General features: G+C 27.6%; 1 protein-coding gene and 2 non-coding genes across 3 annotated transcripts; 2 read left to right on the top strand and 1 right to left on the bottom strand.

The window, feature by feature from the left end:
- The first annotated feature begins 4,925 nt into the window (after positions 1-4,925).
- Positions 4,926-10,852, top strand: LOC125862873 (amino acid permease 6-like). The gene is made up of 7 exons (XM_049542996.1): positions 4,926-5,068; positions 5,632-5,865; positions 6,481-6,574; positions 6,686-6,900; positions 7,534-7,679; positions 9,311-9,538; positions 10,262-10,852. The coding sequence occupies exons 1-7, from the start codon at positions 4,951-4,953 to the stop codon at positions 10,691-10,693; spliced, it is 1,467 nt and encodes a 488-aa protein (XP_049398953.1). The 5' UTR covers positions 4,926-4,950; the 3' UTR covers positions 10,694-10,852.
- Positions 5,541-5,645, bottom strand: LOC125863507 (U6 spliceosomal RNA). Its single transcript, XR_007446169.1, has one exon. It is a non-coding gene; the product is annotated as a U6 spliceosomal RNA (small nuclear RNA).
- A 944-nt stretch (positions 10,853-11,796) lies between the features above and the next one.
- On the top strand, positions 11,797-11,869 carry TRNAE-CUC (transfer RNA glutamic acid (anticodon CUC)). The gene has a single exon. It is a non-coding gene; the product is annotated as a tRNA-Glu (tRNA).
- Positions 11,870-13,087: the final 1,218 nt, after the last annotated feature.

Below are 13,087 nucleotides of genomic sequence, written 5' to 3'. Positions count from 1 at the left end.
CCTTGATATCATCGGAGTCTCTACATACTCTGATGGTATCAAACAATAATATAATTGAGCAGTCTTTTCACAGAGACACTGCAGGTTCCTCCTTGATGTCATCAAAGTATATATATACTCATTTGGTTGGGAACTAGTTATTCCATAATTAATTATCCTGGGGTTAGTTATCCCACCCCTGTCAACCAAACTAGACACCAAACTTTTATCCCAAGACTATTTTTTTCTCCTAGGACTATATATTTTTATCCCTCACACCAAACGATGATATCACAGAGTAACTAAGAAGTGTTTTCACTGAAGCACTATTTCTTCTTCTTTGATACCATTAGAGTTTATATATTTTGATGGTATCAAGCAGTAGCGGAGCCAGAAATTTTAATAAGGGGGTTCAAAATCTGAGAAGTAAACACACAAACTAGTGAAAGGGGGTTCGACATCTATTATACATACCTAAAAAATAATTTTAACCATGTATAAATAGTAATATTTTTCGCTGAGGGGGTTCGGATGAACCCCCTCATTATATGCTGTCTCCGCCCCTGGTATCAAGCAGAAAACACGCATTAATAATTAAAAACGTGGAGTATGAAAGTAATGGATAGTCGCTTGTAAATAGTTTTTCTTTTTTGGGTACAAGTTTTCTTTTCTCTAATTTTTTTTTACCTATATACAATTGTCTTTCTTGGGAAGCGTGTCACTTAATTATTAGTCCGAAGTTAGTCAATATCTAGGTAGTCCATATAATAAGTTTAGTTCAGTCTCATATGATATTTGACTAAACCTAACATATNATATATATATATATATATATATATATATATATATATATATATATATATATATATATATACTTACTAATTAATGGAAATATATTCATGTTACAATATCACAATTTGGTGACGTATTACTTAATTAGAACAAATTATTGATAGAGAAGGAACTAAATTAGTTATATTAGAAGTGAATGGTCAAAGAGAAAGTACTAATCACTTTTTTTTTTCTTTAAAAAATGATTATTTTAGTTTTGGGATACATCATCTTTGACAAAATTGTATGTGAAAACATAGGAGGTTAATTTATATGCGGCATCTCGTGTGCATTGTAATAATAGTCTAATAAGGACAAACATTCTTTTAAATTTTACAATCTCCATATTAATTATTACTAGTTTTGTCATGTTTTGCTTTATTAAAAAAATAATTTCAGAATAATTATCGTTTTAATAATTTATTTCCACTATACCCTTGTAATCCTTGCATTCTTTTTTTCTATGGACTTGATAAACCTCTTAAGGAGCAATAAATATAAATTTTATCATATTATTCTTTGAATATAATAAATTCAATGGTGATATACATTGGGAAATGACTATACTTAAATTAGAAATTGATCGGGTGATAAATTATCTTTTAATTTTTCAAACCGAACAACTAAAGTGGAGGGAGAGAGTAGTTTGAACCAATTATCTTTAATAAGGACAATAAATAAAATGGTTCGAATGAAATACTCGTACTAATTACTAAAGATCATTCGATTTGTAGAGATTTATTTATAACATAATATTATGAATGATCCTTGTATTTAAATACTCCTCACATAATTAAGATAACAAATCTAAATGTCATTTTGATATATTACATATATTTTTTAGTTTGACATCATACTATATATAAAAATCTTCATTATTTTTTTAAATTTTAGGCCGAGTTCAAATTAAAATGGGCGGAATAATTTTACTTTTGTGACCTACTATTATAGTACCATTTATTTTTCAAAAAAGGGGTAGGGGTTGAGAAAATAGAGGAGAAATTTCTGGAGAAAAAGATAGGGACGTGCACATTGAAAAATAATTCATTAAACAAAGCGGTTGTCACATTTTCTCATAACAGAAACAATGGCACGAATTAGTCGAAAAGGGTTTCGATATGTATAAATAATGTAATTTTTTGCTGAAAGCTGTTAAGATGAACCTCCAAGCCCTAAGTTGGCTCCGCCTTTGATTCGGTATCTATGCAAAACAATGTTATTTTTAAATTATTATATATAATCTAGACAAATAGTATATGAAGTGGGGGTGTGGGGTGGTGGGGATGGGGGCTATAAGTGGTGGAGCCAGGATTTTATATAAGAGGGTTCAAAATTTGAAGAAATAGACACATCAATTAGTCGAAGGTTCGACATCTACTATATCTACCTAAAAAGTTATTCTAATCATGTACACATAATATAATTTTCAGCAGAACGTGGTTCAAATGAACCCCCTAACTATAAGGTGACTCTTGCCACTGGCTATGGGGTGAGGGTGAAGATAAGGTATGTTGAGCAGTGGGGACTGAGGAAGACACAACCAATATGAAATGTCACTTATAAAATTGTTTTCTCTATTTTTTCTAGAACAAGTATTTTTTGAAAACGTTAACTAACCAAACATGAGAAAATTTACCTACATATACCGAACACATCCCCAAATCTTTGTTAGTTTTGACTTTTACGGGTTAAATAGCTCGAGGATCAGACACATATTAGTTATAAAACTTAATTATAATTATATCAATCTACTGATTTTTCAAAAAGTTATTATTATATGAATTAATTAGTACTGTACAAAATTGACTAAACCCCACCAATGGTATAAAATCTTTGCATTTATAGCTAGTTTATATAGAAAAAAATATGCTTATATAAAACAATAATATCGAATGCAACAATTGTCTAATATCAACATTAAGAATAAATGAAAAGGGTATCCAAAGTCCCTTCACTAATTGATAGAATAAGAATATTTGGTTGACAAAAAGAAGAATTATTGTTTATCTAGAATTGATATAATTAGAAGGAAAATACCACAAGGTTACGTAACTCACATATGATTTTCGTGTATTTGATCGAATTTAATAATTTAATTTGGTTAAATTTATATTTATCTTAAGAAATTTATTTAATATATAAAAATTTTGAAATTTAAAATTTGATAATTTTAAAAAATTAGAATTACAAACATGTAAACTTCAAATCTTAAATTCGAATATATTCGATTATATCTTTATCAATTGACCCAAAAGCATGAGAATGACTAGTTAGCTGATTAACTATCTCCATGTTTTCCTTGTTTGGCAAATTGCTATTAAAAGTTCCCTTTTTAGGTTTCCATCTCACATCTCATATCAGATATTTTATTTTGGGGTTCGATTAATTTAAATTTGTATTAAAAAATTTCTTCTTTTTAAAGATAAAGTGCTCCCTATTAAAGAAAACTTCATATACAGGACTCGAACATGAAACTTCTAATTAAGAATGGAAGAGTGCTTACCATTCGATCACAATATCCGACTTTGCAATTAAAAGTTCTCAATGACTGATCAATACACTCGTTTCATTTTCAGTGGTTAGGACCAAATGCAATACTTTAGCAAATTGTGGGGGGCATCTTTGTTTGGATAAAACAACATGAAATAACTACCATCCACTTGGATATATAGATCTTCACTTATTCATCTCAAATCAAAATTACGCAAAATAAAAATAATTAAACATATCATGTATATTTTTGAAAAAACTAAACAATTCTTGATATATTAATTTTTTGAATATGAATATATACACGTTGATAATGTAAAAATAAAATTAAAACAAAGTTATTATTAAATAGATGTTCCAAAAACAACAACCAATGAAAATTATTGGTTAGAAAATTATGCATCCCCTTTATTATACAAAATATATATAAAAACTTCGAGGATGAAAAATCAATGCCTAACATACTTGACCTAAAAATATTATAACACACCACGCAAATTTCATACTAGTAGGTAAAAATATCTCAAATGTTAGGTACTGAGGAAAATGCTATATATCGTTCGGCCAATTAATTTATCAGTTATATATAGTATTAATGTATAGATATGTATGATATATTTTAAAGCCCCTATGATATGTAACCGATCTTATGTGACAACTTGATAGTTGAATTCGAGAAAATACGTGAGTTTCACTCGTTAGGTATAACGAGCATAAACATAAAAAAAAATAGATTAAAAACGATAATTTTTTTATTAAAAATAATAATTAAAATTAAATTTCACCCTTTTTTTCTCATTTTTTTATCCCTCCCCTTTTCCCGTTCCTCCCCATTTTCTCCAACTTCCCATCAATGTTTGAGAAAAAACAATTATTTAACTTTATCCAGATAGAAATCATTATCCATTTTTGTGAGATGAAAATGTGTAACTATTTTAGTATCAATTTATTTTAATTAAGGATTGTTTTAGTATTGGAGATGATCTTTAATGATGAAATTATTTGATGGAGAAAAGATGAATATCTTTATATTTTTATTTTTATTTTTTGGGAAATGGTTATGAAATTCTTTGTTTATGGTGCCACTAAAGATGGTTTTCATTTTTGAAAAGGGAATTAGATCTGTTTGTTTGAAGATAAAATTCTTCTCTATTTTTGTCTTCTTTATCTTATTTTTGTTGCATCGCTAATTTCTTATTTTCTAGTAAAACATAAAAAGATGAAGATGGTAGAAGGAATAGGAAGATTCAGTGTAATAAAGGTGATGGTGGATTGAAAAAGGAAAAAAATGGATTCTTGAAAATAAATAAATTAATACTTTATGTTTGATGTGGACATTAATATGCCGATCATATCAAAATGTCACAAGAGCTAGCACACGAGGTGAAGAGTGTTTAAATTGATATGTTTGAATATATACATATACTTAAATGAAACATCGAAGAGTACAAAAGTCAGTATGACAAAATGAAATAAATATAAGGGTCTTTCGAGCTATTTCATCATAATTTTATTCATTTTTTAATTTCTACATTCACTTATATATATGTTCTTATTTGTCCCCTCTTTTATCTTCTTTTCATAAACCTCTCTCCATCTTCTTCTTAACTCCAAACACCACACAATATAACAAAACTCTTAAAAAAAATTATGGCATCAGAATTTGAGAAGAATAGTACCAATATGTATGTAGAACAATCACCAAAAGGACTAGAAAATGGACAAGTTCAGAAAAATGTTGATGATGATGGGCGCGAAAAAAGAACAGGTACCTTATAAATATATATAAATTATATATATTGTTCTCGATTTCTGCTTGTCATTCTTGTCCATCAGATGTCATGCTAATTTTCTCTGTTTCATTTCAATTTTAACTTGGTGATAGAGTTTGTAAACTTAAATGGTCTAATATATGATTTGTTTTCGGCTTTTGAATCTCTAAAACTGGATTGAATGCACACATAATCACTATACATAGTTACATACACATACATATTACTTCTTTCATCTTATTAATTTACGTCATATGATAGTATTTAACAAATCACAAAATTTTAGAAAGTATATACGAAAGAATGATTTGTCAAATTTATAATTTAAAATTGACTATAAATATCTTTGTGGATAAATTATGTTATTAGGGATAAAATTAGAAATTCAAGGTCAAATAGAAATTAAAGCAAGACACAATAATAGGTATACATGGAAATTGGAATACATAGAATTTTCTTCTCTTTTTAAAATAAATTGAACATTTCTTGGTTTCTATTTGTCATATTTTTACAAATGTCATACTAATACTTTCTGTATCGTTCCAATTTTAACTTGAAGGGACCGTGCTAACGGCGAGTGCTCATATAATAACTGCGGTGATTGGGTCAGGAGTGTTGTCACTAGCATGGGCAATGGCTCAGCTAGGGTGGGTGGCTGGTCCTGTTATTCTCTTCCTCTTTTCTTTCATCACCTATTTTACTTCAACGTTGCTCGCCGATTGTTATCGATTTCCGGGCCCCGGCTCTGGCAAGAGAAACTATAGTTACATGGAGGTTGTCCGCTCTCACTTAGGTAACAAATTACTATCGGACTTAAGTTATGTATACTGACAGTATATACATATTCAATATCTATATGAGTCGTGAGTTCTATTAGTTATGTGAATTCAAAAATATATATTTAATTTCATTTGTATGTATTTCCTATGTCCTAAAATACTATCGAGTTTCATTTTTTGAAAGTCGAACTATTTAAATTTTGATTAAAAGTATTTTTTTAATCATATTGATATGAAAAGAATTACAACTTCTAGTACAATTTTTTATATCTAAAATTTTAATTTAATAAATATTAAATTAATTTAGTCCAATTTAACTCTGAAAATCGACTCTCGAAAAATAAAAAGTGAAAAGTATTTTGAAAAGGAAGGAGTTCAAAATTTTGTAGCTTTTTTGTTATCATAGAAACCAAAAAATATGGCTCTCTAATATACTTGGTAATTTATAGCCAATAATTTTGTTGCCAAAGTTTTTTTTTTTTTTTTTTGAAACTTGTTTTCATTTTGAATTATATTATCCAATAAGGTCTACATAACTTCATTTTTAACTATTATTAATACTTTGAAATATGAATACAATAATTACTGGGAATTATTATTTATTATTTATTTTTTGGTATTTTAAACAGGAGGATTTAAAGTGCAACTTTGTGGAATAGCTCAATATGGTAATTTAGTAGGAATTACCATTGGATACACAATTACTGCATCTATCAGTATGAAGTAAGTTTAATTTAAGTTTTAAAAAAAATCTAATTTGTGTTAAACTTACTTAATTAATTTATTAAATAATTTTTTTATTAATGTTCTTAATTTTTTTTATTTATTATTCAGGGCAGTAGTAAGGTCAAATTGTTTTCACAAGGAGGGGCACCAAGCTAGTTGCACAGTATCAAATTACCCATATATGGTTATTTTTGCAATAATACAAATAATTCTAAGCCAAATACAAAATTTCCATAAACTTTCATGGCTATCAATTCTTGCAGCAGTTATGTCTTTTGCTTACTCTCTTATTGGTCTTGGACTTTCCATAGCCAAAGTTGCGGGTATGTATTATAATCGAGAATTGATTTTGTAGTTCACTTATATTTTTTATTTTTTTATATTTTCTTATTAGAAAATTTTATTTTATACGTGAGATATCTGAAAAAGTCATTTTATAAATAGACAAGAGATCTTAATTCGTTGTACTCCCACATGTACAATATAAGTGATCTTTAAGTTATTCAGATAATTTATTAAATAATTGCAAGAAAAAGTATTTAATAATTACAAATAATACTTCTGTCATCTCAATTTACGTCGAAGTATTCAAATTTCGAAAGCCAAACGAGTTTTTCTTCAACTATAATTTTTTATATATGTGTTAAACATTTTGAACGGTAAACTATAGCATATATAAATGGTAAATTATAATATCTTATAGTATTTTTTATGTAATTTTCAAATACGTAAATATTTATTTTACAATAATTTTTAATAATTTATATCTAAATCTACGATTAAAATTAAAAAGAGGTTTGACTCTCGAAGATTAAATTGTGATAAATTGTGATGCTGATAAAATATTTTTAAAAAGGTTGTCACTATTTTGTAGATTATTTTTGTTGTATATAGACACACTAATTAATTGTCTGCATTTTTTTCTATATTATTTATAATAATAATAAAAAAAATAGGTGCTGGGCATCATGTGAAGACTAGCCTAACAGGGACAATAGTTGGTGTAGACGTGTCAGGATCTCAGAAAGTTTGGAGATGTTTACAATCAATTGGAGATATTGCCTTTGCTTATGCTTTTGCCACCATTCTCATTGAAATACAGGCAAGAATTTTTGTATGCGCACATACGTTGCACGTGTATATCAAAATATTATTTATATATTTTTATTATATAAGTGATATATTTGAGATTATATCGATTTAGACTTTTTTCTAAGATGACGACATCAATGAAATAACTATCATACTTTTTTTTTTGTCACTCTCTAAATCAATTATAGAAGAAAACAAAAAAATGTACCTTATATAAGATATGATGACCTAATATTAAATATTGAAACTTGAATGCATCTTTTATTATGGATTTGATTGGGTTAAATTTATCGTCTCACTAAATTCACCAATCACATAAAGTGTACGATCTAATATTAAATTATCACACTATAATTTAGTTCATATTTATGAATTACTATATAACCTGAAATATTGAAAAATAAAATAAAATATATTAGGTGTTTGTTAGAGTTATATAACAAACAATGGCATGTGGTATCATATGTATCCATCGACATATTTATGTTATAAATTAAAATATACTTTTTATGGAGGGTAGATGCATGTGCTGCATAAAGTTGATAAAGACCATAGAATATTTATGATTTTTATCTATCTCTTAAATTGATAAAGTGAATTTTATCTCTTTATTTCAATTGAAAATTTGAATATTTTGATTTAAAAAAATTGCTAGACAATTGTTTTCATTTAATTTTTTTGAAATGTTTGAGTGTGTATTCTCAAGCGTTTATTAAGTAAACAAGTTGATTATTTAAAATATAATTAATAATAAATATTATTACATTAACCTCAATAAGTCATAAAATTTCATCAGATTTATCTCAAATTAATATTGATGTGGATATATAATTAAAGGATGTCATATAATTTTATGTGATTAATTTACTATATAATAAACCCTTTAAAAATTCAGCTAATTTAATAAGAACACTCTGTTATATACTAAGGTACTCAATTAGAATAAATCAAAATTTAAAGAAATTATCAATGTATTTTACCTTTTTTTATTATTTAATATATATAGTTTTCACTTTTCCTATTACCATGCAACATGTGATATTATTCCATAGGGACCACGATTTTGACTCATAGAAGTGAAAGCCAATTCTCTTTATTCTTCTTAAATGTGTCACATTTTTATTACTTCAATTAGCCACGTCTTTAAATTTTATGATAAGATAATAATATGTTATTCAAATAGGTCAAATTTGTATCAGTTTGTCTATATTTATGATTGATCATAATGAACCACAAAAATAAAAAATAAAAGATGTGACACGATATGGAACTTGTTTGGCATTATTCCCTAAAAACCAAATCTTTTTGTGATTTGACAAGTGACTAAACACCTAACAAATAATCGAATAGTGATTTAAATTTTATGAATTTAATATTTAAAATTTTAACACATAGTTTTATATTTTTAAAGTTTTGAATTCATATATATTATTTGTTATAATTTAGTCAGTTTTTATATAAATTTACGTCATCTGATCAATTCTGTAGATTTTTGGCGACCTGATAGTGCAATACACTCCTTCAATTCTACTAATTGACACATCTTAGTGACTATTTGGAGAGAGTAAATTAATATTTTCTACTTTTTTAAACATTTAAAATTATTTTAAATAATTAATATAATTTATAATATTTTTGCAGGACACATTGAGATCACCACCAGCAGAGAACAAAGTTATGAAGAGAGCATCACTTGTTGGAGTTTTTACCACAACTTTATTTTATGTGTTATGTGGTACAATTGGCTATGCAGCCTTTGGCAACAATGCTCCTGGAAATTTTCTCACTGGTTTTGGTTTCTATGAACCCTTTTGGCTAATCGATTTCGCTAACGTTTGCATCGCCATCCACCTCATCGGAGCTTACCAGGTACGTGCATAAAAGTTGAGGTCAATTATATGAATCCTCTGTATTCATTTCATTCTAAGGATGAGGTTCACTTCATTCCTATATTGATAGGTAATTTTGTTTATTCCAAGGTAGTAAATATGTGTGTCTATATTATACATTTTCAAAGACCTGTCATGTACTTATATATTATATATCCTGAAATCATAAAAGAATATTATGTTGCCAGTATATTGAAGTTTTGATAACAAGTTTTGTTATTTTCTAGGTAATTAATTCCACTTAGAAAATAAATTATATGAGCTAATATAAATATTCTTACATTTAATATAATTTAAAAGCTATAAGCGAGAGCTCATTCTATTTTTGAGGTTTTAAGTTACCTATACTAGTAAAGAAATCTATCAAATATGTATAAATATTAAATTTTGAACTCAATAACTCAAAATCAGGTGGATCCAATGCCATACTGGATATAAAGTTTAAATTATGATCCACCTTTGTGTTCAAAACTTAAACTCTTTCAGTTTTTATGACCAATTACTTGTAGTTATCTGTAGGTGACTTGATCACGCAATTTTCTGTTACATTGTCAGTGTATAAAATTTATGTAAAATCTTTACACAAAAGGTTGACATATTCATTGTTTACTTTTTCTAATTGGTATACATAGATTATACGTAAATTATACATTTGCGTCCTTTTTTTATTATTTTAAAAAATATATTTTCCTTTAATTTTCAGGTATTTTGCCAACCAATATATGGCTTTGTGGAGGGTCGTTGTAGTGAAAAATGGCCAGATAACAAATTCATTAAATCCCAACATGACATAAACATCCCATGGTTTGGTGTTTACAATCTTAACTATTTTAGGATGTTGTGGAGGACAATATATGTTATAATAACAGCAATAATTGCTATGATTTTCCCATTTTTCAATGCAATATTAGGCTTAATTGGGGCAGCTTCATTTTATCCATTAACTGTTTATTTCCCAATAGAAATGCACATTGCACAAAGGAAAATACCTAAATATTCATTCAAATGGATATGGTTACATATATTGAGTTGGGCTTGCTTGATTGTGTCACTTGTTGCTGCTGTTGGATCCATAGAAGGCCTTACACAAGATCTCAAGACATATAAGCCCTTCAAACCTCAAGATCATGATTGAGGAAATTTCAGAAATAGCGGTACTTTTTTGAGTCCTGATTATCAATTATAGCGATAGTTTGGCTAATTATAAATAGAAAATAGTGTATAATTAGTTTTGATTATCATAACTATGTATGTAGTAGTAGTATTTTCAATAAGAAGTTAAAGTTTCTTGAAACTGAGTGGTTTTATGTAACTCTGACAATTTTGTAGAACACGTTATACTATTACGAATCTAGATGCAATGATGAAGGCAAAAGATCTATTGTACAATATAACTTTTCAACTAAAGGGATACAAATGAAAACTGGCTAGCTCTACCCCTATCTAGATGGTATTCAATGCTACCTAATTGGCATATTAATGGTGGTTTCGGGTTAGTTGGTAGTTATCTCGACTATTTTATAAGATATTTGTTATTAGTTGGCTATCTCCCAACATAGTTAACGTGTAATATTCTTATCACCAAGGCTTAGCAAAAGGGAATAAATCTACTAAGATTAATTATTTGGACTAATACACCTTAATTAGGGTGCTAATTGTGGGCATAATCTACCACACATAAATTTGGCCTACGCAAAAGGTACAGCCTTAAACATATACCACTTATCTGAATTGAACAGTTAAGTACTTGTTTAAAACGTTACTACGCCTTATCTGAAACTACAATTACAACAACAAACACCATATTAAGTTTAATTATATAAGTGAGGTCTGATAGGAGTAGAATATATGCAGACTTTATCCTCTACTTTTGTGAAATACATGTAAAAGTTGTTTATGATAGATCCTCGACTTATCTAAAACTAAAATGTTTGTTGTCTTTGATTAGTATGATTGTATTGAATAATCTTATTGGTGTTTTTCTTATGGGTCTTTGTTTCAAACTCAGAGGTAGGGTTTGATCTAAGGATTGTCAGGATGTTCACCCGAATTTCATAGTAAACAATTTTATTGTATGGATAAGGTAATTTTTAAAATCTAAATATTTAGGTTTTGAATCCTCTAAACACAAAACTAGAGGTTGGATTAGTGGTTTAGAAAGTTTAAAATTCATCGTGATGTTTGTTTGAATTCCAAATATATTGATCAATAATTTTGAAAGGTCAATTTTATCAAGCATCCGTTGTAGTCTAGTTGGTTAGGATACTCGGCTCTCACCCGAGAGACCCGGGTTCAAGTCCCGGCAACGGAATATGTTTTTATTTTTTTCTCGATCACTCGAATTCACAACCTCTTGTACCCCTACCTCCCTCCATTCCTTTTCTGGTTTATATGAGTTTTTTTAAAAAGATTTTCCACATATTGTTCGACATCCACGAAATCAATATTCCGCCCTAGAAGGTCCATTTTGAAACAATTTTAGTAAATAAAATTAGGAGTTTTATATATTGTACTAAAAACTCATTTAATAATGGGTCTAGAAAAAATAAATTGTTGTTGATATATGTTGTCATAGACCTAAAAGCAGCAAATTTATTCCTACTATTTGTGTCTCTCATAAATTATTATGGATATACTTTACTGTGTTAATATCATGTTTATATATTATCAATGGGTTCGTTGTTGTTGTGTACATTATATATTCTCAATTTGTTCGTCTTACTTTTTTTTCCAATCTATTGAATAAAGAATATCGCTTTTTATCTTTTTTTTGGCAACTCTTTAATTCTAACTTTTCATGTGACATGTTTAACTCCAAATTGAAGGACATTTGTTACATCTTTCATTTAAGATCACAACTCACAAGATTCAAAAATGTTATTTATTTTATTAAATTGTCATGTTAAAATCATATAAACAATTTAAAACGAGAAGAGTATTATTTATTAGACTACATAATTTAGAAGAAGGAAAATTACGTACGTATATTAGGTTTGCTATCTTAATTAATTGATCTTGTTGATAAGGTTCCTTACTTCCGTTTTTAAAATAATACACTTGTTTACAGACATATATAACAAACTCCAAATATTTTATGTAGCAAAAACAAGATAAGATTCGAAAAAGTACACGTTGAATGCATAATAATAATAATAATAATAGGTCGTTTGGTTCATGAGACAAGGTGTGAAATGAAACAAACTCCATTTCAACACAAACATTGTTATATATATTTATCGTTGAATAGAACTCTCCAACACTGCCAATTGAGTCTGGATCTCATATAAAACTCTTCAACATTTTACTCGGCCCAATGATATCAATTGGATCAGTCATATTAGTCACGTCTAGGCCATAGTCCCTTATAAAGTCATCATGAAATCAAATTTATATTTTGTTTTGTTAAAAATATTAATTTATTTCTTTAAAAATGTATATTTTCAATTAAATACCATATAAATTTATTCTCAAATTTAATCATGAATATTTTTTCTTATTCCATCAAACTTGACATTATTTTATCACACCT

Source organism: Solanum stenotomum, chromosome 4 (genome assembly GCF_019186545.1).
Source record: "Solanum stenotomum isolate F172 chromosome 4, ASM1918654v1, whole genome shotgun sequence".
NCBI lineage: Eukaryota > Viridiplantae > Streptophyta > Magnoliopsida > Solanales > Solanaceae > Solanum > Solanum stenotomum.
Note: the sequence above shows the minus strand (reverse complement) of the source record. Positions and strands in the feature narration are given on the sequence as shown.

Bases quoted from the DNA above. Each gene is read 5' to 3' on its own strand.
- LOC125862873 (XM_049542996.1), top strand. From the start codon at position 4,951: ATGGCATCAGAATTTGAGAAGAATAGTACCAATATGTATGTAGAACAA. The intron at 5,069-5,631 runs GTACCTTATAAA...TTTAACTTGAAG, and splicing joins TGGGCGCGAAAAAAGAACAG to GGACCGTGCTAACGGCGAGT. The intron at 7,680-9,310 runs GCAAGAATTTTT...ATATTTTTGCAG, and splicing joins CCATTCTCATTGAAATACAG to GACACATTGAGATCACCACC.